Raw genomic sequence first — 26,740 nt, forward strand, 5'->3', positions numbered from 1 at the left:
TAGGTCAGACTGCCTTATTCAACTCCCCATCCTCCCCCTCAGGTGTCCCCCTCTAGCAAGAGGCGGACTCAAACTCTCCAGCCAATCATTGAAGGAGAGACCGCTCATTTCTGGGAGGAGATCAAAGAAGAAGAGGAGGATGAGAGGAAAGAGAAGGAGGAAGTTGGAGAGCAACCCGAGCGGAAGGAGGAGCGTGAGGAAGAGGAGGAAGAGGAGGATGAGGAAGAGGAGGAGGCAGAGAGCAGCGGGGGAGAGATGCAGAGCCCGGAGGTCATCATGGCCGTGGACATCGTGACCTCGAGTGACGGATCAGTAAGGAGCCAGAACCAGGCTGACAGAGCCAAGGTGGAGGAGGGGTCAGGGAGGCTGGCACTGGACCTGCGGCTGTCCAGCTCCAATGCCTCATCTATGTACGAACAAACACACACACACACACACACATACAAAATTTATTACGAACTCTCACTTTCTGTGGAACAAATTCTTCACATTTTCTCAACACTTACAGAATAACGAAGGAAAAGTCTGTTTTCCTGATAAATAAGACTGGAAATGCAAACACCCACAAGCAGGAAGAGTAAGGCAGTGTGTTAAAGACTCAGTTAAATCAGCTCAGTCTGTAATCTGGTTAATCTAACAGGTTAGCTCTGCCTCGTAAATCCAGGTGTCTTGCCTGGACATGATCCTGACAGCTGATCCCTCATGACACCACAGTGACATCACTTCCTGTCTTACATGTAGTCTTGTATCACTAAAGAAACCAAAAGAATGTGATTCAATTAGTTAAAGAAGATTCCACCCAATCGGTGCCATTAGATAAATTTCTGTTTTATTTCAACTCTGAGCATGATAATACACATATTTAACTACTCAGCATACTTAGCGGCCCATCTCAGGCAACTTAATTTCATTTTTTACAAGGTTCCTAAGCCAAAGATGGCCACATTTTTCTCAGTCCTGTTACCAAAACTCATGTGACCTCTAAAAAGCATGTTTAGAAGTTTTGTCAGCTTATTTCCTGCTGCTTTTCTGCAGCACTTTGTGGAAGCTTGGTTCCCTGTTTTATGTTCACATTGTGAAACTGATTTTAAATCTCAACAATTTAAGTGATTAAAACTCTACAATGAAATAAAACACCCAAAAAATCAGTAATTATGTCAGCCAATATACACTAATAAATCAATTAACTAGAGGTAGAGGTGTCCCAGTCCGATATTGATATCGGATATCGGTCCAGTATCAGCAAAAAAACAAATATCGGTATCATATCGGAATGCATCTAAAATCTCCAATATAAGCAGTCGAGTTCAGACCCTGCTCCTGCTGTTTTTATTTGATTTATTTAGGTTGTATTCTGGGTCTTCTAATTTATTCTTTATTTTATTCAATTATTAGTATATTCTTATGTTTAATGTTAAAATTTCTGTTACCTATTGGTTAATAATAAATGGGTCAGTTTTTCCTCATACCTACTGTTGCTGACTACTGTTCTTTGTTTGAATGATATCACTTAATCAAGCCTTTTCTAACATGACAGACATACTACAAAATAAGTAATAAAAGTATGCATGTTTAATGCTGATACCGTATCGGATTAATATCGGTATCGGCCAATACTCAATTCTGCAGTATCAGTATCGTATCGGAAGTGAAAATGTAATATCGGGACATCCCTAACTAGAGGACTCTACTCGCTCCTGTTGCCAGTGCTCAGTCCTGTTACTCATTATTTGAGTAGCAGCCACATAGCATTTATGCTAATAGTGGATACAAATCACATTACAAGCATCCAGTCATGGGTGAAATATCAAAAGTTCTCAAAGAATGCGAAAAGTGCGAAATAATGTTACATTCGTAAATGATTTAAATTATTATATTTTATAGTAAAGTCTAATTTTTGGAAGCAGGGACAGGAAACAAATTCCATTTCCCCAGTGTTTAAGATAGTTTAAATAATTTTTTTGAAACTCTTTTTATTAAATATAAACTCAGATCAAATCCCAGGACACTTTGCTTAATACAAAAAAAATATTTTACTGTTATTTGCACATTTATACATTTTATTACCAGGGAAAGCAGATGGCACTAATTTGGTGGACTACCCTTTAATTGAAACTCTTGTGTTGGTGTTGTGTGTAACTCATGTCACATTTCTCATGATCCTCCAGGCCAGAGCTGTTGGAACAGCTGTGGAAGGCCAGAGCAGAGAAGAAGAAACTGAGGAAGACTATCCGAGAGTTTGAGGAAGATTTCTACCAGCGTAACGGAAGGTAGGAGAGAATACACCAACTTGGAGTGTTTACACACACACACGCGCGCGCACACAATGATTAGTTTGTTTACATGATTAATTAAATCATCTCCTTCTCTGTTTCAACCACAGAAACGTTCAGAAGGAGGACCGCGTGCCGATGCTGGAGGAGTACAGAGAGTACAAGAGGATCAAGGCCAAACTCCGCCTCCTGGAGGTTCTCATCAGCAAACAAGATTCCTCCAAATCCATATAGACCCACCCTCCTCAGAGACCCACCATCACTGCGAGGACCCACCCAGGATGTCCCCTCATCATCGTGTTAGACGTCACATCTCACCTGAAACAATTCAACAATCATTCAGTGTCACATGACTTTCCAGGAAGTGGACATCAAGACAAGTCAAAGACGCTCATTCAGACTTTACCGTGTGCTGCGTTCAGGTCATGGAGAAACAAAATGAGAGTGATGCAGAGACACAGAAGACGCGCTAATGAAGGTTAGGTCAGTAAGTCATAATAAAACTTTTAAGAAAACACAGAAAGCCTCCTTTTACTGCAGGAACCACAGTAAAGTTTGGGTTTTTATCGATTTTCACTGCAACAGACACTTATACAATGGAATTACAAACATTTTTTATACCTAACATCAGTCGGATGTGCCAAACCTTGTGATTGAATTTAAAAGAATTGTGTTCAAAGCAGTTTTAGCTGCTTTTTAAAGAACTTGAATCAGTGTTTACAATCCCACTGAAAGAGCTACAAAGCAAATTTTAGGCATTAGTCCTTTAAATCACATGAATCTGAATATTCTCAGAAACAGATGAATCAAACATTTTTTCTCCTTTTTGATGGTTTTCAGTAAAGTGGAGTGAATCAGGTCCTCTCGGTCTCTGCGTTGCTTCACGTCTCTTCACAGATGTTCATTTTTCACACGTTTCTCTCCCTGACATGAACGCATCGCCAACACCAGTAAGAAAATCTTCTAAAATCCCGCCTGTCTGCCACAGCTTCTCTCTGCTGCCTCGTCTGACTTCATATCCTTCAAAGAGAAGAAGAGAAAGGAATCCTCCTCATCCTCACTGTCTTCGTCCTCATCATCATCATCATCAGCTTCAATATGACCCGACTTTGCACTCGAAGAAACTTTCTGACTCTTTTAAACTTACACACTTTTCTTTTTGTCGATCTTTGTTGTTGTTTTCCTGATGGGACAGCTCGAGGACTGGCGTTTCTGACACTTTTCACTGAAGACACTTTTGTTCTTTCTTTGGGACGTCACTGTCCGGTCTCACTGCAGAGAGTCCGTGTTTCATTTGTGTTCAGTGACTCGTTCATGTCGTCCTAATTCTCTGGGTGCTTTCTCCACGACCGACTGATTTTAAACTCATTTATAGTTTCAAACAAGTTCATATATGTGTGTGTGTGTTGTTAAAATAAGTGTTCACATCAAACAGTTTGTGTTGTGATCCAAAGGGGAATGGAAACGGAATTTACTCCCTGTGCGATAGTGAAGCTGTTTAAGTGACTGATCGTCAATTTTTGTCACATCTCTTCTAGTCCTTTAGCAACATCCTCCTTTTTCTCCTCTTAATTTGGCAACATCAACATCCAAATATTTAAAGTCATGCTTATGATCTTTGTTTTTCTGACTGCACTTGAAGGCAGCATTAGAAAGATGATGAGGAGAGCTAATAATGGATACAAAACCATCCAGGAAGTGATTTTCTGTTTGTTTTTCACTCATCACTTCACTTTAGTTCCCAAGGGATCATGGGTAATGGTTGTGAAGGAGGGGAGCTAGTATGTGGTCATATTTGCTGCTTCTTCTGCTCTCTGAAGGCGGTTTCTGTGCAGCTGACTGAACTGATTTCTCTCTGATGTCAGGGGTTTGATTGTAGCTTTAAAGGTTGTGTCGTATCGATGAGGTGCCAACACTGCCTGCACTGATTTTAAACACAGAAGAAGCAGAAGAAGCTCCGTGTGTGCTTCCCTGATATGTTCTCCCTAGAGGCTGTGGTTAGTAGCATAAATTCAGAGAGAAAAGAAAGGAGAGTGACAAAAACAATCCTTGTGGTGTTTGTGAAATTTGCGGTCCCAGCGAAGTTTCGTTTCCTGCTGGCAGGTGAAACGAGGGCAGGTGAGGAGGCCGAAGCTCGCCCTCGTCACATTCTCCTCTTAGAGGTCGTGTTGATGAGTCGTCACCGTGTGATCTGAAATGCGGGATGAAGAGTTTTAACTTTTAGCTGGTAGGATTTTGATGGTTGAAGTTCTATTATCAGAACGACTTGGGCTCATAAAGAAATGATGAAGCCTGAAAAAAAAAAGACGCTCACAGCTTTCAGAGAGAAGTCTCGGATGAGTCTGGAGTTTGTTTGTGAACGCTTGTGAAGAATATGAGGGACGGCGTGTTTGTCGGGACAGTTCAAGCTTGTTGTAAAAGTTATTTGCACAGCATTCACTGAATGCAGCCCTTTTGTGTTTTTTTTTTCATTTGTATTTCTAAAGATGAAGCACTACTTCTATACAAATATAAATATATACTGTACATACAAAAAAAAAACACCCGAAGGAATGAATGTCAGAAATGTTTAAATTATTTCAAACACTATGTTTGCCCCCTTTGCTTCATATATTTGTGCTGCCCTGAGAATGTGTTTTTTTATTCTAATAGTTATAAATATTGCTATTACTATCATAACCATTATTTTGTGTGTGGATGACAATAATAAACCCATTTTTGTATCTACTCACCAACTGTAAAACCAGCTGTAGAAGTTAGTCTGGCACTGTTTGTGGCTAATCCAACATGAACCTGCTCTGATTTGATTTGTGGCTCTGTGTAATATAATAAGCTAATATAACAGCAGTACTGTAGTGAGCTTGCATGGCATAAAGAGAACATAATAGTATGAATAACATGATGTATTGTTTTTCTATTGTTTGTGCCATGAAGAAGCAGCAATAATTCAAGTTTGCCTGGAGATTTTACAGTACCTGGTAAAGAGAGGCAGGACTTTGTGTGTGAATAGTTTAGGTACATTGTTTTGTTTTCTGTCACACACTCAGCTCAAATGGTGTGTTTTTACCACAGTTGTCTGCATAATGTTCACTTTGGCACTGCTGAGGAACCAAAACCAGATTTCTTTCACATAAAGGGGAACAGGAACTGAAAGGCAACCGACAGAAGTGCATCTGAAACATTCCAGTTTTTAATCATCATTTAAAGAGTGGAAACAATCCATGGTCGACCTCTGAAGGGCTTTTCTTTTTAGCTTTCACTTTTCTTTTTTTAAAAGTCAGACAACACGAGCAGCTGAGTTTTTTTTGGCATTTCACTTTGGTTGGTTTTCATTGTGCCTGCAACAGAGTGGTAAAATTCACCGTGTGAAGCGTTCATCAATTCTGTCTCTGTCAGTGTACAGTATGTTTCATCCATTTACTCATAAACATGCATGGTGGTGGCTTCACAAACACACACCTGACCTAGAGCTCAGAGCAAAGATCTCAGTCAAAGAGTCCTTTACATGATCTGTTTGTGTGGAGGAGTTAAAAAAGTTACTGAAGCTCATCTTTGTGCCCGACCTCTGCCCTGAGCTGCTTCAACCTGTTTCCTCCTGTGATACTGTGTTCATCACATCGATATATTGTATGTATCTATAAATGTTTTCTTACTTGGTGAATGCTTTTGTTCCTGTTGTTTCTCCATTAACAAAAAGGATGAGAAAATACAATCAGTAACATTTACACATGAAAATAAAATTTACAAGCTTGCCACACCTGTTCTCCTGCTTCTTTTATTCCAGTAATGTGTGTCAACGAAAGGTGTGAAGTGCTTTGAGTGGTCAGAAAGACTAGAAAACTACTGGAGAGTACTGGTTTATTTGATAATAAGTATCAATCACTAAATAACACGAAGGACAAGACACTGAGAGGTTATCTATGATGATTTTAGTTCTTAAGCTGTAAAGAGTAAAACTAAAGTAGTTATTTTGAGTCTGACTTGATTCACAGTTTTCTGTTGACCAGAGGAACAACTGCAGGGTCAGGAAATTTCATCCACTTGGAGGCAACGTCGACAACCTTTAACTCAGTCTAGAGTTCAAACTTTGTTACTCCCAGTCTTAAACTTAAAGCTGTGATGACTGATGCCTTAAAGTGATACTCCGGGATGGAACAAGTTGGGTCCTATCACAAGGTTTAAAGGAGAAATTACCCCTACAGCAGTGTTTTTGTCCAGCAGAAGCCCAGGGCGCTCGCACCAAAGACCCCTCCCTGCTGGTCAGCTGGTTTCCTCTGCACTCAGACGGGGCCAATTTTTACTTGACCAAAAACACAAATAAACGGACTCCCACCGAAAAAATCTAATATCAGTCTGCATTCACACTTTATTTAGAGAATTTCCAGCGCGTTTCACACAAAACACCGCTAAATAAGGCTCTAGTTCTCATCAGGTCGAAAAACGGCGCTACCTCTGCTGCAGAGGGCCACAGCTGGCTACAAGGCGCTCGCCGCTTAGTGTATCAGTCCGCACGCGGCGTGCCAGATATAAACAAACACAGGTAGTCCAGGACGAAGAGACACGATGAGAACTAGAGCCTTATTTAGTGGTGTTTTTGTGTGAAAGTAACGCGCTGAAAATTCTCTAATTAAAGCATGAATGCAGACCGATTTTTCGGTGGGAGTGCGTTTATTCGTGTTTTTGGTCAAGTAAAAAATGGCCCCATCTGAGTGCAGAGGAAACCAGCAGAGGAGCAGGGAGGGGGTGTTTGGTGCGTGCGCCCTGGGCTTCTGCTGCACAAAAACACTGCTGTAGGGGTAATTTCTGCCCTAAACCTTGTGATGGGACCCAACTTGTTCCATCCTGGAGTATCACTTTAATGTCCTTTTGTAAAGACTTGAATGATTTACTTGTACTTTTATATTCATATATATATATATATATATATATATATATATATATATATATATATATATATATATATATATATATATATATATATATATATATAAGTTAAATGCTTATATATAAGTTAAATGCTTGTATTTTTTTTTTGTTTGCACAAAACATATTTCATTTTTATCCTGATTTATATATAGATTTTCTCAGGTAGTTGGGATGGTAGGGACTTGGTTTAGTGACTGCAGGGTTGCTGGTTCAAACCCTGGTGTGGACCAAGACTGGGGAGGGACTAAAGTGTGTACTGAGACTACTGCTAGACTCTGTACTTAATTGAAGTCCACTTTCAGAAGGTGGTATACTGTTTAGGTCCTTTTTCCTAAACCTTCGTTGGGTTTTCTCAGCCAGCAGCAGATGGTAATTGGGGTTACACACTTCCACTTCAAACCTGCTGCTGAGCCTAATTAAGCTACAGGAAAATTAACCTCTTCAGGATAACAAATCCTGTTTTAACCTCCTGACTACCAGGAAAAAAAATATTGTCCAATCACAAAGATTTTAAGATTCCCCAATCTTTGTGAGGTTATTAGAATACTGAACACATTTTTTTGGGGAAAAAAAAAAGTTTTTTATATTTCAGATATTATGTTTATTACAATTGCAATGCTAAAATACAGTAAAAAAATATTCAGACAATGTTCAAATGTGTTGTTAAGAGTCCCATATAAAATATGCTACCAAAATCCAAAGCCAAAATGTGCTTATTATAAAGTTTTATACACTTACTTTTCCTCTTCCCATAAATTGCACTTCCACTGATGGATGCCATTTTCCTTAATGAAAAAGAAAAAGGTACCAAAGCCCCACCCCTTCACATTTGGTATCATTGAAAAGCCCTAAATGTCCTCTGTAGACGGCATGACAAGTTTATTCAGTAGTGTGAAGTAAGTGGAAGATATTGAGGTTTACAAATGTCCTCCACAGAGGACAAATTTGAACTACTGGTAGTGAGGAGGTTAATGGAAAACAGGATATGGGAATAAAACAAACTGTCTAAAATTTCAACGACATTACCGTGGTGAGGTACTGTGGATGTCATATATGATTGTTCAGTAGGTGTTGGAAAAAAGACAATGTCTGGAGTAAAGGTTTGCATTAAGGACGTCTTTTGAACATCTGTTTGCTCAATGGACTCACTCACTCCTACTTAGACGCCTACTTGATGTCCAAAAAGCCATTTTTTTTCAAATATTGAACTGCATATTGACACTCTCAAGTGGGGTCATGGATAGATGTCCAAATAGCCGTCTTAATTTGAACGCTGTATAGTGTTCAGAATTGGTCTTGAACTGACAGACACGTTAGAAAAATGATCTGCACATCCATCAGCTGTCTGATGTATAGTGCAGTGGTTCCCAAACCTTTTGCATTTCAGGGCCCACTTTTATGTCTCAAAAATTTTTGCGGCCCAGCCCCAACCCGATAAATACAGAGGTCATGTAAAGCCTTCTCAGGGCACTTTTTTAAATCAAAGATTGAACATAAAGGACTGAAATGAATACTGCAGTGTGGTCCTGCCAATAACAACAAAGTTCCTATCTCTCATTTGCACGTCACATGTGTAATACTTGGAAAAAAAAAAAATGAAAAAAATATTTGAAAATGTTTAAACATTGTTTTAAAGGGATCTTAGCTTTCAAAAAAACTGTTCTTTTTAATTTTATTTTTTCTAAAATTATACCCCCCACAAAAATTGCATTGTTGCTTGATCAGGACCAGTAAAATTTCTGGGTGTGGTGTCACCTGGCCAAGAAAATGAACAAGGGCAACTGCTTTCTCATGAAAGAGGAAGAAAAAAAAAGAGGAAGGGTGTGTGGTGGGGGGGTCATGCTGTATACATTTTCTTTTTATGCTGATGTAGGGAAGTTACTTTATGTGTGTGGATAATAATAGATACAATTTCCTTGGCAGTATGAGTGCAGTGTATGATGTCAAATCTTGAAGGCTGCTCAAGCTGTATTTTTTTTTCCAGAGCTTTACACAATTTTATTTTGTTAGCCAGACGAAAAAAAGTAGAGTAAGCTTTGTCAATGAAGGACTGGGCTACGACAGAGGTAGACATGAGGGATATTTCAGTGGTCCTCTGCCACAGTAACGAAACATCCGAACATTTTGACTTGCAGTGCTTCCACAACGCCAAAGGGACCATGCATTTTGGGGACACAGACTGTTTTTATACAAGAAAGGATTGTAGTTTTGAAGCATTAGTGAACAGTTTGGGGGAGATATGAGCTTTTGCAAGTGAGCTATGGTGTTGTGCTGGACATTAAGACTGTTTTGCTAAATGTACTTAGAGTTTGTTAAAAGAAATGAGCTAAAAACAGGATCTAGAGGGTGAAATTTCACAATACCCAAGTGTAAACATGTGCTAGTATGACAACGAAGCTTGATTTCAATGTGTGCTCACAACGGATATGGATGTTTGCATGCCTCATTTTTGATTTAGCCAAGGAAACTGTTAAACAAAACAAAGACTTTCAAAGGACACACAAGTTGTAAGTTGAGTTAAAACACCAAACAACATGTTTTTATGAGATTCTTTATGTCATTTTTGTTATTACATCCAGAAGCTTCCATCTCTTCATGATTTCTGGAAGATCAGGGGCAAAAAAGCACGAGGTCATCTGAAAACAGGTTTCATAAATCTATATATCTCTGTACTTCAAAGCTATGGCACCAGTCAGTCAACATTAGAACTACAGCTAAAATATATCCACTGTCAGCTGACTGAACGTGAGAAAAGCACAAGTGGAACAGCAGAAAATGAATCAAGAGCTGACTTTGATTTGAATAAAAGTGAAATCAACTGTTCAAAAACAAATAAAAAAACCTGAACCGACATGTTTTACATTTTAGCCTTACAGTTGAATTCCTACAGCGCGTTAGACAATAAACCAAAAAAAAAAAAGGTTTTTAGTTGGTTAATAAGAGATAAAAACACCCAACTGGCACTTTTATAAAATTCTGGATGACACGATGAGTCTCAAATTGTTAATTTTAAATGCTCTGATGTGTGCGATCAGGAAGAAACAGCAGAGATCAGTTAGAAAGACAGATGTCCTCTCAGTCAGTGCAATGAGCAGTGCATCAGTAGTGTGTCCACAACAGAATCAAGTCTGACTGTGTCGAGTCGGATCAACCAGCCTGAGTGTACGGCCACAGCAGTGGTTTCCAAAAACCTAACATCTCTAAAATATTAAATAGCTGATTTGCATATAACGATCATTTTTACATTCTGTCAACCATCTGTTGCTCTTTACATCATGGTCTTCATGTTGAGGACGCAGATTCTCCTCACATCTCTGAAGACTTCTGTACAGTGATCAGATTGATATTCTCAAAAACTTTACCCCCAAAAAAATCAGTCAAGAAATTGTTGCTTTACGCTGATTTCAGAGAAAAAAGTCTTAAAAGTTCAGAAAAATGGCTCCCATGATGTGCAGCAGATAAAACTCTCTGTTTGGCCCCTCGTCATCACTTTTTCCAGGCGATGTCAGTCTTACGTCAGCTGATACAGCTGCTTAGTCCATGCTTGGCGATTTCAACCAAGACAAAGTTTCTAATAAGCCCACTTCACTTTATGGATATTGCTTCTAAGTAGTGCAACGGTTTCCTTAAGTTAGGCTCTCGTGAGTAGAAATGTTTTGGACATTAGACGCCCAAAATTCAAGATTTCTTCCGTTTTTTCAGACGAGAGCGGAAGGCCTGCCTCCATGTGCTTGTAGAGCTTCAGACGTCGGTGTGAGTCTCTGTAAAAACAGCTGCCGACACAAATCCCACCCCGAGAGAGGCTCCGGGTCATAGCGGCTTGTCGATCACTGCGACTCCTGCAATGACGAAAGAGAAGGTTAAAAAACAAAATGAAGCATTTCCTCCTCTCTGTGATGCTGATGAAATGTGCTGTGAATTAGACTCGCCTGCATAGCTGCGTCCGTTGCTCATGTTTGTGGGAATGAGGCTCCACTTGTCTGTGGCTGGGTTGTAAAACTCGACAGAGGAGAGGTTACAGGAGCCGTCGTCTCCTCCGATTACGTAGAGCAGCCCATTGATGGCACACACACCTTGGGGAAAGAAAGGGAAACATCTAATTACACACTTGGTTATTCATGAAAGTTTAATGCTTGGAAAGTTCAGAGTTTAATTAAAATTTAAAAACAACCTTCATGACACACATTTTACATTTCTTTAAATTCTGACACGAGCAGAGAAGAAGTAGATCACATTGTGTTCAGATCATGATTTTAAGATGTTTTTGACAACATGTTAACGAGAAACAAAACTAACGCCACAGGTGCAAATTGCAAAAATGGAAACCAAAGAAGTGTTTTATGTATTGCTTATAAAGAGTGAGAAAAAATGTCCGTCAAGTTTCTCAAAATAAGACAGACATTTACATTCAGATCATAAAACAATTTTTCTTACCATTTACAGATTCTTTTCACTCCTTACCAACGATGCAGGTCTCTACTTTTTGTCTTTTAATACTCATGTAAGCCATCAAGGTTTTATGAATGAACTGGAAAAGCACTCAGAGAGCACTTTAGTCCTACTTTAATGTTATACTCCCTCTCAGCAGACTGTCTGCTACAATTTGATGTTAGTTGCAGGTTTGTACGATAATTTGTTTCCTGACAGTGTTGAAAATTATGATGATCCAGTACATATTTCACGTTCCAGATCTTAGTATCCAGAATATTCCCAGGAGCTGGATTGTACTTTAATATCCGTCAGAAATGATGGTGACCTTGTTGTGTATTGTTTTGCAAAGCAATCCGACCATTTATTGTGGAGTTATATACACATATGGTAAAACCGGCCCAATCTCACAATGACAAAGAATCCTTAAAAAAAGTCCTGGATCCAGTCAGTGATCCAGATCACCTCTAGAATTCAATCACTTCTTCCTTATCCCATTTTGAACACTTCCTGAAAATGTCATCAAGATCTGTTGGTTACTTTTTGAGTTATGTTGTTCACAGACAGACAAACTCTCCCAAAAACATAACCTCCTTAGCGGGTGTAATGATGCTGCTGGTAGCCTCACCTGCGTTTCTTCGGCACATGTTCATATCACAGGCCGGTCTCCAGGTGTTGGTCTGTGGTTCATACACCTCCACACTCTTCCTCACCAGAGGACCGTCATGTCCTCCTGCTGCGTACAGGTGACCGCCCAGCACACCTACACCTGATCAGAGAGAAGGTAACACACAGAATGACGTATTTCAAAACTCTCGATTACTTTTTTTGAAAACATGAGGGTGAAACTTGTCTTGATTGATTTTTGGGACTTAACTGTTATAGTGATTAAATATTATAGTCGTGTTTTTCTGGGGTCTTGGCATCTACAGTTACAAAAAGAGTCCACTAGGTGATGCTGTTGAGTCAACTGGCATGGATGGTAAAAGCTTCATTCTGAATCATTAACTCGTGTGCATATGCATCATATTACACTGTGTTGAATCTGCTGTGCTTACACAAATAATCAATATATATACTAACAAATTAATATACAGAGTGCTATCTATGCTATAAAGAAACTTTACTTAAACAAAAACAAGAATCTCCATTTAAAAGTGAATACCCAAGATTTTTTTTATTTTTAGAGAACCACACTTTTTTTCTGCACTGGTTTGTATTTAAGTTTCAGTTTTGTGTGCGTCTGTGTGCGTTTACCTGCTCCACTGCGCCGTGTGCTCATGTCAGCAACGTAACACCACTGATCAGCCACCGGGTCATACTCTTCCACCGTGCTGAGACACTGACGAGATGCTCCGTCATAACCTCCAACTGCATACAGCTTACCTGTACACACACAAACAAACACATATCACCATTTAAAACACGTCAGCTTTATTCATTTATTTATATAGCACATTTAAGCAGCCAACAGCCTACCAAAGTGCTTTACAGTAAAAAGGCAGACATGATAAAAACAATTGAACAATAAAAGTAATAAAAACAAATGAACAATAAACAATAAAACAATAAAAAAATAAAACAAATAAAAGGAATAAGAAAGGGGATGGTACAGTTCAAATGTGCATACTGCTCAGTAAAACCAATAAAAGTCCCAAATAAAAGTTGCTATACTCATGACATTCACTGGTAAGCCCACTTCTGTGACACAAACACTTCACTCTCACCATCGACCACCCCGACTCCCACACTGCTGCGTCGTGTGTTCATGGAGGCCACGTACATCCACTCGTTTGATTTGTAATTGAAAGCTTCCACTGTGGACAGACCTGAAGGAGAGAAACACACAGAGAACATTGTGTGCTCATTATAAATACCTGTTACAGAACAAACCCAAAACACATTTCCTGTATGTGTCGTGGAGTGGTGCATGTTTGGTCAGTGTGTGTGTGTGTGTGTGTTTGTGTACCTATACTTCCGTTAAATCCTCCCACTGCATATAGTAAATCTGTCAACACAGCAGCTCCCAGGGTGCTGCGTCTCTCCTGCATGCTCGCCACTGCGCTCCACTGGTCTCTGGCACTGTCGTAGACATCCACCGTGCGCTCGCGCAGTGAACTGTTAAACCCTCCGACTGCAAACACACGACCTCCCATGGAAACCACGCCTGAGACACACACAGAGGGAGACGTGTAGCAGAGATGAAATGGTGTTTAAATACCAGTTTAAACACACTGGAGTTTGTGTTTTGCTTCAGTTTACCGTGAAGCAAACGTGGAAATAAATTCAGGGTTATATTCACGCACTGACCTGCTCGACATCGCCTCGATGGCAGGTCGGCCACTTGGTACCATCGATCCTCCTGGAAGTCGTAACACTCGACACTGCGGATTGCTTTAGGAGCCTGACCGCCTACAACGATCATGACCTGAAGACGAACACAGCGAGATGTCAATAACACATGTGACTTAAACACAACATTTCATGTGGTTTAAACATGCATACTTTAGGGATGCTGATCGGAGTCCTCGGTCGGGTTCGGTCTGTCTTTATGAGGTGCCGCTGGTCGGCTGGCAAGAGGTGATACTTCATGGCCTCTATGAGGAAATCTTTACAGGTGTTGTTGTTCTTAATTAAAGCCTCCTCCTCCACAATCTGGAAACACATCAATCATATCATTTTGTTATTGTCCGTTTACTCTCTGTACTTAAAGTGACAGAAAACCTGTATTTTTTCACCTTCTTAAGATCTGATGTCTTATAAACAAAAATCTCCTGCTACTTCTTAAAAGTAGTTCAATTCAAACAAAGTGTGCTGCATAACACAGCTCCAGTGTGTGATTTTAAACTTCAGCAGAGATGCAGTTGCTTTGATTTGCAGTCACTTCAGGGTTTGTAGGTTAGCAGCAATCATCTTTTTCATTTATTTACAGAAACAATGATTCAGGTCTTCCAGTGTCCTTCATGAAAGAAAAGAAATGTGACAGATGTCTGAAGAAACAGAGAATGATTCATACCTGTACCAGGTAATCCCTGGACAGCAGAGGAAGCCTGACATGCTCCATCAGTTTGGGCATGTGCTCCAGACGAGCCGGCTTGTCGTACTTTATCCAGGATATCATGGCCTCAAAAACCTGAGAGGGGTGCAGAGAAGAGTTGGACATCAGTGAGGAAACATGAGAGCTGTATAGAAGAATCCATAAAGAAAGGGTTTATTTTAGGGTGTCTGGTTTGATGTTGAACCACTATGTGGGGAAATGTGCTTTACAAAGATGATGTTAATCGATTTCACACGTCTAACGACTCAGACGATCAAAGCCTCGAACTGCACCGTCAGTATCTTCACACTCTGTTCAGAGTCAAATTCAATCTTGGGTCACTCCCAGCTGCTCCCAGCAGGATGTCAGCACTCCAGAGGTGTCAGACCTTTGTTTTGCGTGTTTTCCAATTCTTAATCGAGTGCCCCAATTTCATTGGCCCCTTTTAAGCTTCTCCCCTCCTGAAAACTTGAACAGCTTTATCAGCACAAAAAAGGAGACTGAGAGTCCCCCGATGTGCACAAAGGGCAGCAAGAACGAGCACTTAATGACTCTCTGGACTTTCTTCTGATCCAGGTGTGAAACCACACATGAAACCTTCCTCTGACAATGAACAGCTGTTCAATGCTTCTTCATGTTTTAAACATGGGTAACAAGTCACAATGCAGGATGTTCAAACTAAACGTGATGCAGGTTTTCAAACCTGGTGAAAGTTAGAATGTTTTAAAATCTTTGATGTTTCTCGAAAAAAATTGCTGTCATCAGATACATCCATGATATTGTTGTCTGCTTAAACATCAGCAAACTCGACTTCTTCTTAAGGAAAATGTTCTACATTAGGGGGCAATATGGGAAAAAGTGTCAGGGAACTTTTCATGTTATGGATCTGGCAACTTGCTTTTATAATGTTTTAAAGACAGTTTGGCCTACAAACGTTTTTACCCTAGGGCTGGGTATTGCAGAGAACCTCACGATTCGATTCAATTTCGATTTTGTTTTCGATTCTTTAGGTCGGAATTGGGTTCGATATCCCTTCGATTCGATTCAATATTGATTTAAATGTTTCGATTCACAATTTCATGCCCCATGTGAAAATATGTGGTATGTCACCTCACGTTTAGGAGCAATAAAACAACCTAAACGTCAGACTTTAAAGCCGAAGGATCTGGCTTTATACTGTTGCTGCAGCTTTGGCTGCCATTTTGTTGTTGTTTGGTCTCTGGTGGCCCTCATCCATACAACACAAAAAACACACACAGTCCTCCTCACTTGCCAGGAGTTGAATTGATTCAGAAGATTTGCTGACTCGATATTGAATTGGGCAAGGAAATATTTAGATGCATTGATTCATCAATATTTTTACCCACCCTTGTTTTACCCCCAAATAATCTTAGTACTACATTCTGAAATATTCTGTAGCTCCACTTTTTGCCTTTTCTGCACTGTGTCAAAGTTCTTATTTAGTGTTGCGTCGCCTTGTGTATATTTTTAAGTTTTGATGTTCATGAAACACATTCTCACATCATAAATACATTAATTTAATTAAGTCACCTGTGAGAAGTCTTGAATTTCAGAAGAATTTACAGAGCTCTAGATTTATTTAAGCATTTACACAGTCCAAATGTAGTTAAGTGTAAATAAAGCATTTAGAGACAGAAGATGAAGTCATGAAATGATGGATCTCAGGCCATGATGTGACATTGGGCAAAGCATAAAATGTAAAAAGTAAAAAGTATTCTCCGTCATGTCACCCATCTGTTCCTGATACCGTGAAATGAAGCCAATCCATGGACGCAGCCACATTAGATATGACATGAGCTTTGAGCTTGTCAGTCACATGCTAAGCTGGTGTTTGAACCAGGCAGTAAATAGGCTTTTTAATGCTGTAAAAGTCTGTTTGTTTTTTTTTTTTTTTTTTTTTTTTTTTTTTGGGGGGGGGGGGGGGGGGGGGGGGGGGGGGGGGCTTGAAGTGTACATGGTCTTTCTGCAGCCAGCCTCATGCGGATTCTCAATGAACAGCAACTTTTAACACTCCTGCCTAGGCCTCATTTTTCTAACCCTGATGTTGCCCCTTAGAGAAAAGCCTAAAGCCTAGAGGAAAAGCGCTTTACCCACTCCTTACTCTGAAGTTTCACATAAGAAATGTATTTTTCACACTAAATTTATTTCTGGCCTTTCAGAAAACTTGATCAAACACTGTAGGCACCATAATAATAAAGTATCTGGCCATGATTTTTTGTAACCTGTCTGGTTTGTCACATTATTCTTCAACGAAACCACAAATTCTACACTGAGGCTAGTTTAAGGAATATTTATGTAAGGAAATGTCTCTATTAATTCATTTGATTGTGTTTGTGCCTCAAGCTGCAGCCACTGACAATGAGCAGATGAGATGACAGCCCTCTGTGTGTCTGTCTGATGGAGGCAGCAGTCACCTTGACGCCTGTGCTGCTCTGACAGAGCGATGACACACAGATGCTCCTGCAGACTCTCTCTGCTGACAGACTAACAGCTGACATCCTTTGGAATATGTCCTCCGCCACAGAGGGCCAATCAGATGCCAGGAGTCTGTGACAGTCTCAAGAATTCCACAATCTTATCATTCACTCTCTTTGTTTTGTTCTCCAGTAAAATCCTTCATGAAGTTATCCTTACAAATACTTTTATCTCTGACTAAAAGAGGAACTGCTCTGTAGAAAGAGGTGGTAGTTGTGTGTGTGTGTGCTGACCTTCTCCTCCGTGGAAACAGTGAGTTTGTCGCTGGCGATGAGGCTGCACACTTGCTGCAGAGAAAGCCCCAAAAACTCCTCTCCTTGCACCACCTCAGTGAAATGCTGCTCTGAGAGACACAAACACACAGGGTTACACACAACAGCACCAAAAAACAAAGAATCATGACTTTTCAGACTCTTTGAACAAAAAGCACCATTTTCCACAGCTAGTTAAACCAGCTGTTGCATAACCTCCACCTACCACACGTTTCAAAAATACACAGTGGCAAAGATGACTCAGGGATTTCTGGTGATGAGGATGAGGAGGAGGAACTTACCGGCATATGCGTGGGCCTGGTTCAGAAGCTGCGTGCATGTGTGCAGGTCAGCGAAGCCTCTGATGCCCAGACAGTTGGTGGGGTGAAGCTGAGACTGAAGGAACTCACAACAGACCTGACGGACATCCATCAGCTGGAGGAGACTGGCTGCTGGCAGCAAAACCTGAAGTGACATGAGACATACGTTACTCTGAAACTTCAGTTTGTTTAAAGAAACGAAAGAAGTGTGCTGGTCTGGCTTTTATAATTTCATGACTTTAAATTTCTTTTTTTTATCATTGACTCATATATTTTTAAACAATACTTTCATTATTTCAGCATCCTGATATTTTTTGTGTTTTTATTTAACTTCACTTTTTATTTTACTTTGCTAGGCGCTGCCCTGTTGGCTATGACTGCCTTTTGCAACAGCTCTCTTCTTTGTCCATTTCTTGTAATTTGTTGTCTCTTTTTCGTCATCTTTGTGATTGGAGTGGATCATTACTTTGTATGGCTCATTTGTTGGTCATGGACACCAAACTTTTTGTGGCTTCAGCGATATTATTACTACTTTTGCTCTTGTGTTTGTCTGGAGATCCTACATGTAACCATAGCTGCATTGTTTACATGTGAAATCAGCTCTTTGCAGCCTGTAGCATGTCAATGCTAACTGGTGTAAGGCCTGATGTCTTCCTGGACCCTGTGGAGGTAGAGGCTGGCTGAACTGGACAATGATGGACAAGGTGTCATCATCTATTTTCTTGTGGACCTTTTTGCACTTTCAATACACTTTTTTACTTTTGTTTTCTTGATTACTGCTGTGACTTCAATTTTGTTGTACTTGTTACAATGGCAATAAAGTTCTATTCTATTCTATTCTATTCTTAAGCCTTAATCCTTACCCATTTTATTTATCTATCCATGTTAACTATTAAGAATCATTTTGCCAATTCAATGCTTAAATTTCATTTCAATTACACATGTTTAAACATATTTTTTAAATGGTGTGCATTTGTGTCTGCACAAATCTCTGTATTTGATTGGTATCAGAGGTGCAATGAAAATATAAGACAACTGACTGATTCTAATGTACTTGGATCTCAAAGTCTGAAAACCTCTATTTGTATTTCATTGGTGGTCAGACATGTTAAACGTCTGTAATATCAAAATATTATTTAAATAAACCTATCTTTGGACTGTCTGAGCACAAATTTGCAAATTTCCACATAAAATAAGTTGTGGATAAAGCTCAAATCTTGGATGATGATTTGTTAATAAAGTTTTTGATTTATGATGTGATTTGTTTTGCAGGTCAATGTTACATTTTTGCCACAATGGACGTTTTCATCAGCAAAACAGATGTGCAGTCAGAGCATGATGCTCTGAGTCCCTGTGCAAAATCTCTCTTCTTAACTAGGTCAGCGAGATGCAGCTTGTCTCCAGCAGCTCTTTGTCATCTCTCAGTCATATATCTGTGTGTATTGTTACTGTCTCCCGTGTTGTCTGTACACAGCTCTCTTGACGCCATATGTCTTGAAAAAAGGAGCATCAGGCAGCTGTGGCACCCTCACAAACACATCGCTAACAACACTGAAACTGTACAAGCAAAACAAACACTTCTCAGAAATGGAAGAGTAAAAGTAAAACCCTTTACTGAAAAACAGAAAAACAGTCAAAACATGCATTCAAGGGAGCCGATGAGGCGGGCACGCTGCTAACAGTGGGAGGATTTCCTGCCTCTCTCCATGCAGACTTCCTGTGCTAATAATCAGAGGAAGTTTCCTGCTTGAAGCTCGATCCTGTAGCATTTATCCAAGCCTGAGCCAGAGCCATGCAGCTACTAAAAGTTTATGTCAACAAGTTGAACAAGGCCTCAGTCCGGGGCTTTCACAGTGAAGTGCTCAAAAACACTGGCAGCTCTTTCGTCCTGGTAATAAACATCTGCTCCCTAGGCAGACTCATCTGATACTTACAAAAACACACACACAAGTATTAAATTACATGTTTTCTACATGTTGACAATCACAAGAAAAAGAGCTTCATGTCGCCGTGATCCGAAACAATGGGATAGCTAGTCGCAGTCAAAGTGAAAATCAAGCTTATACGGCTACAAACACACTTTCCTTCTCTTGTATTTGGAATAAAGACCTGATTGTGCACTTTGCCAGAAGAGATTTGTTGTGAGCTTTTAATATCAGCTTGTTAAGTTTTTCTCCTGACTTCTGCTTGAAACAAAGGAACTATGCACCAAACTGGTCACAACAGCAGCTACAAAATAAGCTTCTGTTGGCATTTAAAGTTTTATGAGTGAGAGCTAGGGGGAAAGCAACATAACTGAAACTCTAAAATAAAACTTGGGTTTCAGAATGCTGAGGAATACAGACTCATGATAAACAATTCTATAACGGAACGAAGAAGGGTAAAAGTGTACATTAAATCCAGAAAAACACTTTGCTACTCCCCTCTTCATGTATTCTCACCTGGACATTGTCCTCTGTGACTTCTATCTCAGCTGTGTAGATATAATCAACCAGTTTCCTCAGCGTCTCTCCGTCCACCTCTCTGATCTCCACCTGCTGGGCTTTGCTCTCACTCATGTCACCTATAAAACATGCACACATCATCAGGCTACAATGTCACAGAATAAAACACACCAAAGCAGCTGTGCATGGGAGTTAATGAACCTGTAAACATGGCACAGAAGTAAGGGCTACAGGACGCCAGGACCACCCGATGAGCTGGCACCTCGACTCGACCCGCCACCAGCTGGACGTCACAGAGCATCTTTTTACTGAAGTGTGAGAAGCAACAGAGTGGAAAATGATCAGACTTTATTTGTGTGTTTCTGACAATATAAAAAAAATTAATATCACTGTGTTAAAACAAAAAAGGAGCCAACGCAGAAGGAGGCACCTTAAAAGCCAAGTACAGACAGGACTGCTGCCATCAAAGGCTGCCAAAGGAAGTGTTATTGTCAGGGATTACTGTTAAATTGCCATGAAAGTACAGATTAGATGCATTTGGAGGTTTTATGGCACAGTATGAGACATGGAGGATGTTTTTTTAGGACTCCAAGCCAGCAAAAGGCCGACCCCTTGGATGTATAATAGAGGAGGCGGATCAGTGCTGATGTATCACCGCATACGTTTGTTTTGAGCTTGAATTGATTCACTACACGATTCAACGGTGTCTGCAGCTCACCTCCTCAGTTCGTTCATGAGCTGGAAAGCCTTTCTCATGTGCGTCTGGTTGTATGTGAGCATCCCTCCATTTACCGAGTCCTCCTCCAGGTCTGTCGTGCAGTTTGGACGTGGCGAGGCCGGTGTGGCCACCAGACTGGGAAGAGATAAGATGTAGTGTGAGTGAAGTGGAGTTAAGCTAGCAGTTTAACCTTTATAAACACTGCTTTAAGTTAACATGTTGGGAAACATCCTGTGTGTCTCCATAGAGCGGCTCCTGAAGGCATCACTGCCAGTTAAAACTAAACACAAACCTGTCAGCCTTTATAATCCCAGGTTCTTCATGCTAATCTGCTTTGGTGTGTTACAATCTGTGTCAAACCAGTGGGGAGTGAAGACTGTCACATCTCCTTGGAATGCAGACTCACCTGGCTAAGTCTACTACTAACCAAAGCTTTCCTTGTAACAAATGCCTGATTTGTTTTTCACATGTTAGTAGTAGTAGTAAACAGGAATATGATCAACAAGTTAGTAAATAAAATGCCTGTTGTGGTGATCTGCAGCCTCTGAATCTGCTCAAACATGCTACTCACTTTTTACTTTTCCCTGAGTGCACGTCGTATTCATTTTTGTGTCATCTCATTATGAAGTCGTGTTACAGACGAATACAGCTCCCACTGGGAGTACTTGCAGTGAAAAGGGTAAATTTAGACACTCTGTAAATCTTCTCACCTGAAACCCACTTCCTCACTCTGGTTACAAGCACCAAAATGAAACTGGAGAAAGTGTATGTTAGTGTTTCACCTTTAACTACTCCATTCACAAACGTTACTTTATAAAATCACCCACACTGTTAGATAAAGCATAATTAACAGAGACACTTAAGGATGTTCCTTACACAATCAATCTGACTGGAACAAACAAATAAAGATTCAAAGGTAGAGGACTATGGCAATGCAGAGCTTTAAAAAACAAGAACTTTAAATAAGTTCAAGAATTAACAGATGGCAAGTGCAGAGTTAAAAAAAAAGTTTAAAACTTTGATCTTTTTACCCAGGGAAGGATTTACAGCCTTTTTCTACTGTTTAAAGCCTGGATGGAGATCCAAGATATTCGAACCATGCCTTGGCCAGCTCAATCACCAGATCTAAATACATCTGAAAACCTGTGGAAAGTCATCAAACTCCAAACAGAGAGCCACAAGCCCCAAAACAAAGCAGATCTGTTTGAATTTTTGCTACAGGAATGGGCTGCTGTGACAGCAGAACAGTGTCAGAAGCTGGGGGAGAGCATGCCAAGACGCATGGCTGCGGTCATCAAAAACAATGGTTATGCAATCAAGTACTAACTCCTGTGTGACTGAAACAGACAGAAAAAAACATAGAGTGCCAAAGAGCACTGTTTTTAGCAGTACAATACCATAGCTATTAATGTAAAACATAAGTGATTTTGGTTATAACCAAGAAAACCATGGTGAGGTTTCAGCTCTTAAATTAAATTTGTATGAGCTATTTTTGTTGTTATCATAATATCTGTCCAAATAAATGTACCTTAAGTTTTTATTAAATTAAAGATAACAAGGGAAGTATTTTTTCCATGACTGCAGAAGAATAATGTCTTTGATGTTTACTATTATTCTGGTTACAGTATATGAAAAATATATCCCTGACTTTTATTAGTAATAAATGAAAAGGTGAATAAATACTCACTGACTGAACCTGTAATTTTTCTGAGCTTTGTATTTTGCTCCCTGCTTGTTACGTTACCATAGGTAGAAACAGGTTCTGCATGATTTCAGGGGATCGTTTTGTTGCATCGTTCAGGGCAGGTAGGGATTTGAAGTGTGTCCCTTTTAGTGTGATTAGTAGAGAGCATAAAAGGCTAACCAGACACTATTGTGTGAATTTGATGGAGCAAGAAAGTAAGGTTAGGACAGATTTTAATTAAAACTACTTAGCCTGGAGGAAATAAATTAATTTTACTTTACACTCATATCACTTACTCTATTCTTTATCAGTTTGCTTTACTTTTTCTATTTCAAAATGCCAACAGCAAAGAAAGGTGTTCTTGACACCCTGTAAGACTCTGTGCAGGATGTGGTTGATGCCCTCTCAAATGGTGACAGTAATTTTGAGATGGAGTCAGACACTGACACAAGTGAAGAGGAGGGAGATGAAAATGGTGGTGATGTGGACAAAGAAAACCACCCCAGCCCAAGATGAGAAAAGAATTCATCTGTACAAATACTAATTTTTCTGCTCTTGACATCACCAATAATTCAGTGTCCCTCCACACACCTCTTGAGTACTCCCAGAAGTTTGTGTCTGAAGACAGGATTCAGGCTCTCACCAACAACACAAATGAGAACAGCTTTCAAAAGAAGGGAACATCTATAAACAACTTCACAAATGAAACTGAAAAAGTGATTGGGATGTACTCGAATATGGGTCAAGTGCAAATGTCTAGAGTCTGTAGGTACTGGGAGACAGACACCCCATATGCCCTTGTTTCTGATGTAATGCCACGAAACAGATTCCAGTCTTTGTTGGCATCATTACATTTTGTAAACAACTTGACAATGACTGAACCGGAAAGAAAGGCAAACTCTGGAAACTCAGACCATGGCTTGAGTCATTTAAACAGAAATTTATGTAGGAGGAAGACACCTCTGAGGGGAGATGATGATTACTTTTAGGGGGAAATTCAGCAGCAAACAATACATGAGAGGCAAGTAACGTCCATGGGATTTCAGAGTGTGGATGAGAGCAGGAATCTCTGGCATGCTCTGTGACATAGATGTGTACCAAGGGAATGTTAATGGAATATAAGTAAAATCTGAATTTGGATTGTCAGATCCAGAACCGGTGCAGAAGATTCAATGTCAGGACGAAACCACCCAAACCTCCAATGAACACATGAGAGGTGTAGATTTTTTTTACTCATTTCAGGCAAGTACAAGCTCCCCATGAAATCTCGCCGCTGGTACACCTACATCTTCTGGCACACCATCATCCTCACTGAGATCAACGCCTGGCTGCTCTACAAGCAGGTCTGCAAAGCTTTTAATTTTTCAGAAGGCAGAGAGGGACATCAAGGAGCCTCCAGCAAGCTAAGAAGAGGTAATCATGTGATGGAAGTCCATCAAGTGGGGTCCCCGCCAAAAGGTCATCAGCACACCCACCACTGGATGTGCGCAAAGACCACATCGCCCATTTCCCAGTGGAAGTTCGAGATATTTGAAATTGCCTTTCTTTTTTTTCTTTTGATTTTTTAGCAAATTGATATATATATATATATATATATATATATATATATATATATATATATATATATATATATATATATAAAACTAAAAGATCACGTACGATTGTACAATTTGTTTAGACAAATTGAAAAAACATATAATTTAAATAATTATTCTCTCGATTTAACTACGTTTGGAATTTCATACACTTATAGTCTTTATTCATTCATTTTTCAAACCGCTTAATCTAGATTTTGTGGTTTTGGACTGACTTTAATTCAGGTGATCTGAGGCAAAATGGCTCCTATGAAAGTAAAGGTTGCAGACCCCTGATTTAAAGGAGAGCCTTTGACACTATGCCAGAGACGTGTGCTGCTGTATGCTGCAAAAAGTCGACATACCAAATATGACAGTTCAAAGTAGATAAGAACGGTAGGACTCACTTCATTAGATATTTGTAGTAGTAACTCGCCCCTGCCAGTGAACCCTAAGTTTTTATTATATCTTTATTTAAATAACGTGTGTATTAATACGGAATTTCTGCTCCCAAATAGGGCTAACGTTGAAATATTACAACATTCCCCTAGAAACTTAATCAAACGTACAAATTTCTCATTTCAGAGAAAAAAAAAAGGCTGTTTTGTCTATATTTGGGTTTTATATGGTTGACAGGCTGGCTAGCTCTTAGCACTGCTAGTCATCATAATTCATTGATCAAAGCTCAAAAATAGCCTATTTTATGGGCCATATCTTTAACGGCTAACTTTGTAAGAGCTACCACACGATGTCACGTCCCAAAAGTCCAGTCTTCTTCCTAACCTACAGTATAACTGCCTCAGCTGTTCAGCCAAAGGTGCTAGCTAACCAAGCCAAGCTAACTAGTCAACAGGGCTAGCCTGTGATGCTAACAGAAAGCTGTTTGGCTTTCCGTGTTGGGTTAATAACTGGCGGATCATGTGTAGTCAATGTTATCCGACAGATGTAGAGACAGCATGAATCACAGCTTTACAGAGTAATCCCTGTCGCTGCCAAGCCAACTCACCCCAACGACACACCGTCCATCCTCACGGAGTCAGACTCTACAGCAGGCATGAGCGCTGTGCAGTTAGCCCAACGAAGATCGTCTGTTTGGAAGACGGATCACACAACAGGCAAACCATGTGACCATATAAAGTAGCATTGTCATCAGTTGCCGATTTCATCATATCGACATGAGGGTCTTCCAAATGTATGTGTGTCGAAATCAATTCTTCCCATTTTATTTAAATAAACATCATGTTTCACTACAAAACACACATTCTTTCTCAAAAAGAAAAGAACTCACACTCGCACAGTTGAGTCATTAACAAACAAAGCATTTCTCTAAAGTCTGTGTTATATATAATATTTTTTTCCCTACGTTCCGGTCAAATTTGACCAAATATCTTTCAATTTTTTGCTTTAAAAAGTTTTGTTATCTGATCATACCGACCTAAGGTTTCATTTTTCTGTCAACAGAAAGGTTTTTTATACATAAAAGAAATCATGGATGTACATGCAATTAAACTAGACTGTATACTTTGTACACTCTTTGTAAAGTTTTAACTGGCACTGATCATTAGAATTAAAGCTGGAAGAAAAAAAATCTGACACAATTAGCTATAATATGTCTTACTGCATTTTCTATGATGAGTCTAATGGTCATTTTTCAACGAGGAACACAAAATTATTAAAACATGAAATGAACACAACAGCAAAAGAAACTTTTTTTTTTTCAAATGACATTGTTTTATAAAACAATTTCTGCTTATTTGAGTGTTTTGTTTGTTTATTTTTTTCCTTCTTATTTTTCTTCTTGCATTTAACTCTATAGTTTTTTTCAGAATGACATGTTTGTATATTTCTCAGTGCAGAATAATAATTCTTATATTGTTGATAGATTTATATTATTTTGTGTATATATTAACACTGTCTAGATCCATGTAATTTTAAAGGGTCATTAGATTTCAAAGTAATTTCCTCCGTGATTATATACTTGAAGAAGTTATGTATACTAGTTACATATTAAGAGCATTTTTTCTATTATCAGGATATTATTCCTTAGATAATTTGAAAGGTATTTTCAGGGTTTTCCTGAACTTTGTCCCGATTTCCCCAATCAAAATTTATATCTGAATTCATATCTCTGCAAAAGATGAAAGACTGAGATGTTTGTTTTTGAGTTCTAATCAGTCAATCTCGCAAGCTTTCATGATCACAAGAAATTTCCAACACAGACAATGCTTTCTGCTTTCTAATTTGCATAACAAAAACAGAATCTGAAACTGACAAGCTTGATTCCTCTGTGGGATTTGTTTGAAAGGCAAGGAAGGAAAAAAAAACTTAAAACACCTTTTGCATTTTGTGTGTGTCTGCATTAGGAGTCAAGAAAAAGTAGGTCACACAACACTTGAGGTGATCAGTGAATGTCATTTTAGATTCAGTGATTTTTAAAAATATATTTTTTGTGGTAATTAACCATGAGAGAGCTACACTGAGGTTCAAACTGCATTATGGGTTGATTTTAAGGGCAGGTTTGCAGGGAAAAAACAATGTAGAGATTGTATATTAGTATTCCTTTTATGTTCCATTTTATTTGCTGAATAC

At 39.4% G+C, this 26,740-nt stretch overlaps 2 protein-coding genes across 5 annotated transcripts in view; one reads left to right on the top strand and one right to left on the bottom strand.

Moving 5' to 3' along the window:
• Positions 1-6,030, top strand: part of fam13b (family with sequence similarity 13 member B) — a 66,208-nt gene extending 60,178 nt beyond the window's left edge. For all 4 annotated transcript variants that reach the window (XM_074673570.1, XM_074673571.1, XM_074673572.1 and 1 more), the window contains 3 exons: positions 43-410; positions 2,169-2,270; positions 2,384-6,030. In XM_074673570.1, the coding sequence (XP_074529671.1) occupies positions 43-410; positions 2,169-2,270; positions 2,384-2,507 (594 nt within the window). In that variant the 3' untranslated portion in view covers positions 2,508-6,030. The remainder of the gene's footprint in view (positions 1-42; positions 411-2,168; positions 2,271-2,383) is intronic.
• A 4,366-nt stretch (positions 6,031-10,396) lies between these two features.
• On the bottom strand, positions 10,397-25,270 carry klhl3 (kelch-like family member 3). Its single transcript, XM_074673446.1, has 15 exons — positions 25,158-25,270; positions 20,894-21,028; positions 20,377-20,483; positions 20,173-20,294; positions 17,714-17,876; positions 17,394-17,503; positions 14,644-14,760; positions 14,133-14,282; positions 13,938-14,055; positions 13,597-13,794; positions 13,355-13,456; positions 12,885-13,013; positions 12,256-12,396; positions 11,129-11,272; positions 10,397-11,038 (listed from the first exon to the last, which is right to left on the bottom strand). Exons 1-15 carry the CDS (start codon positions 25,205-25,207, stop codon positions 11,010-11,012), a joined length of 1,815 nt encoding a protein of 604 aa, XP_074529547.1. The 5' UTR covers positions 25,208-25,270; the 3' UTR covers positions 10,397-11,009.
• Positions 25,271-26,740: the final 1,470 nt, after the last annotated feature.

Source organism: Halichoeres trimaculatus, unplaced genomic scaffold (assembly GCF_033239565.1).
Source record: "Halichoeres trimaculatus isolate MK-OKI-2021-1 unplaced genomic scaffold, fHalTri1.1 fHalTri1_scaffold_7, whole genome shotgun sequence".
NCBI classification, from domain to species: Eukaryota; Metazoa; Chordata; class Actinopteri; order Labriformes; family Labridae; genus Halichoeres; species Halichoeres trimaculatus.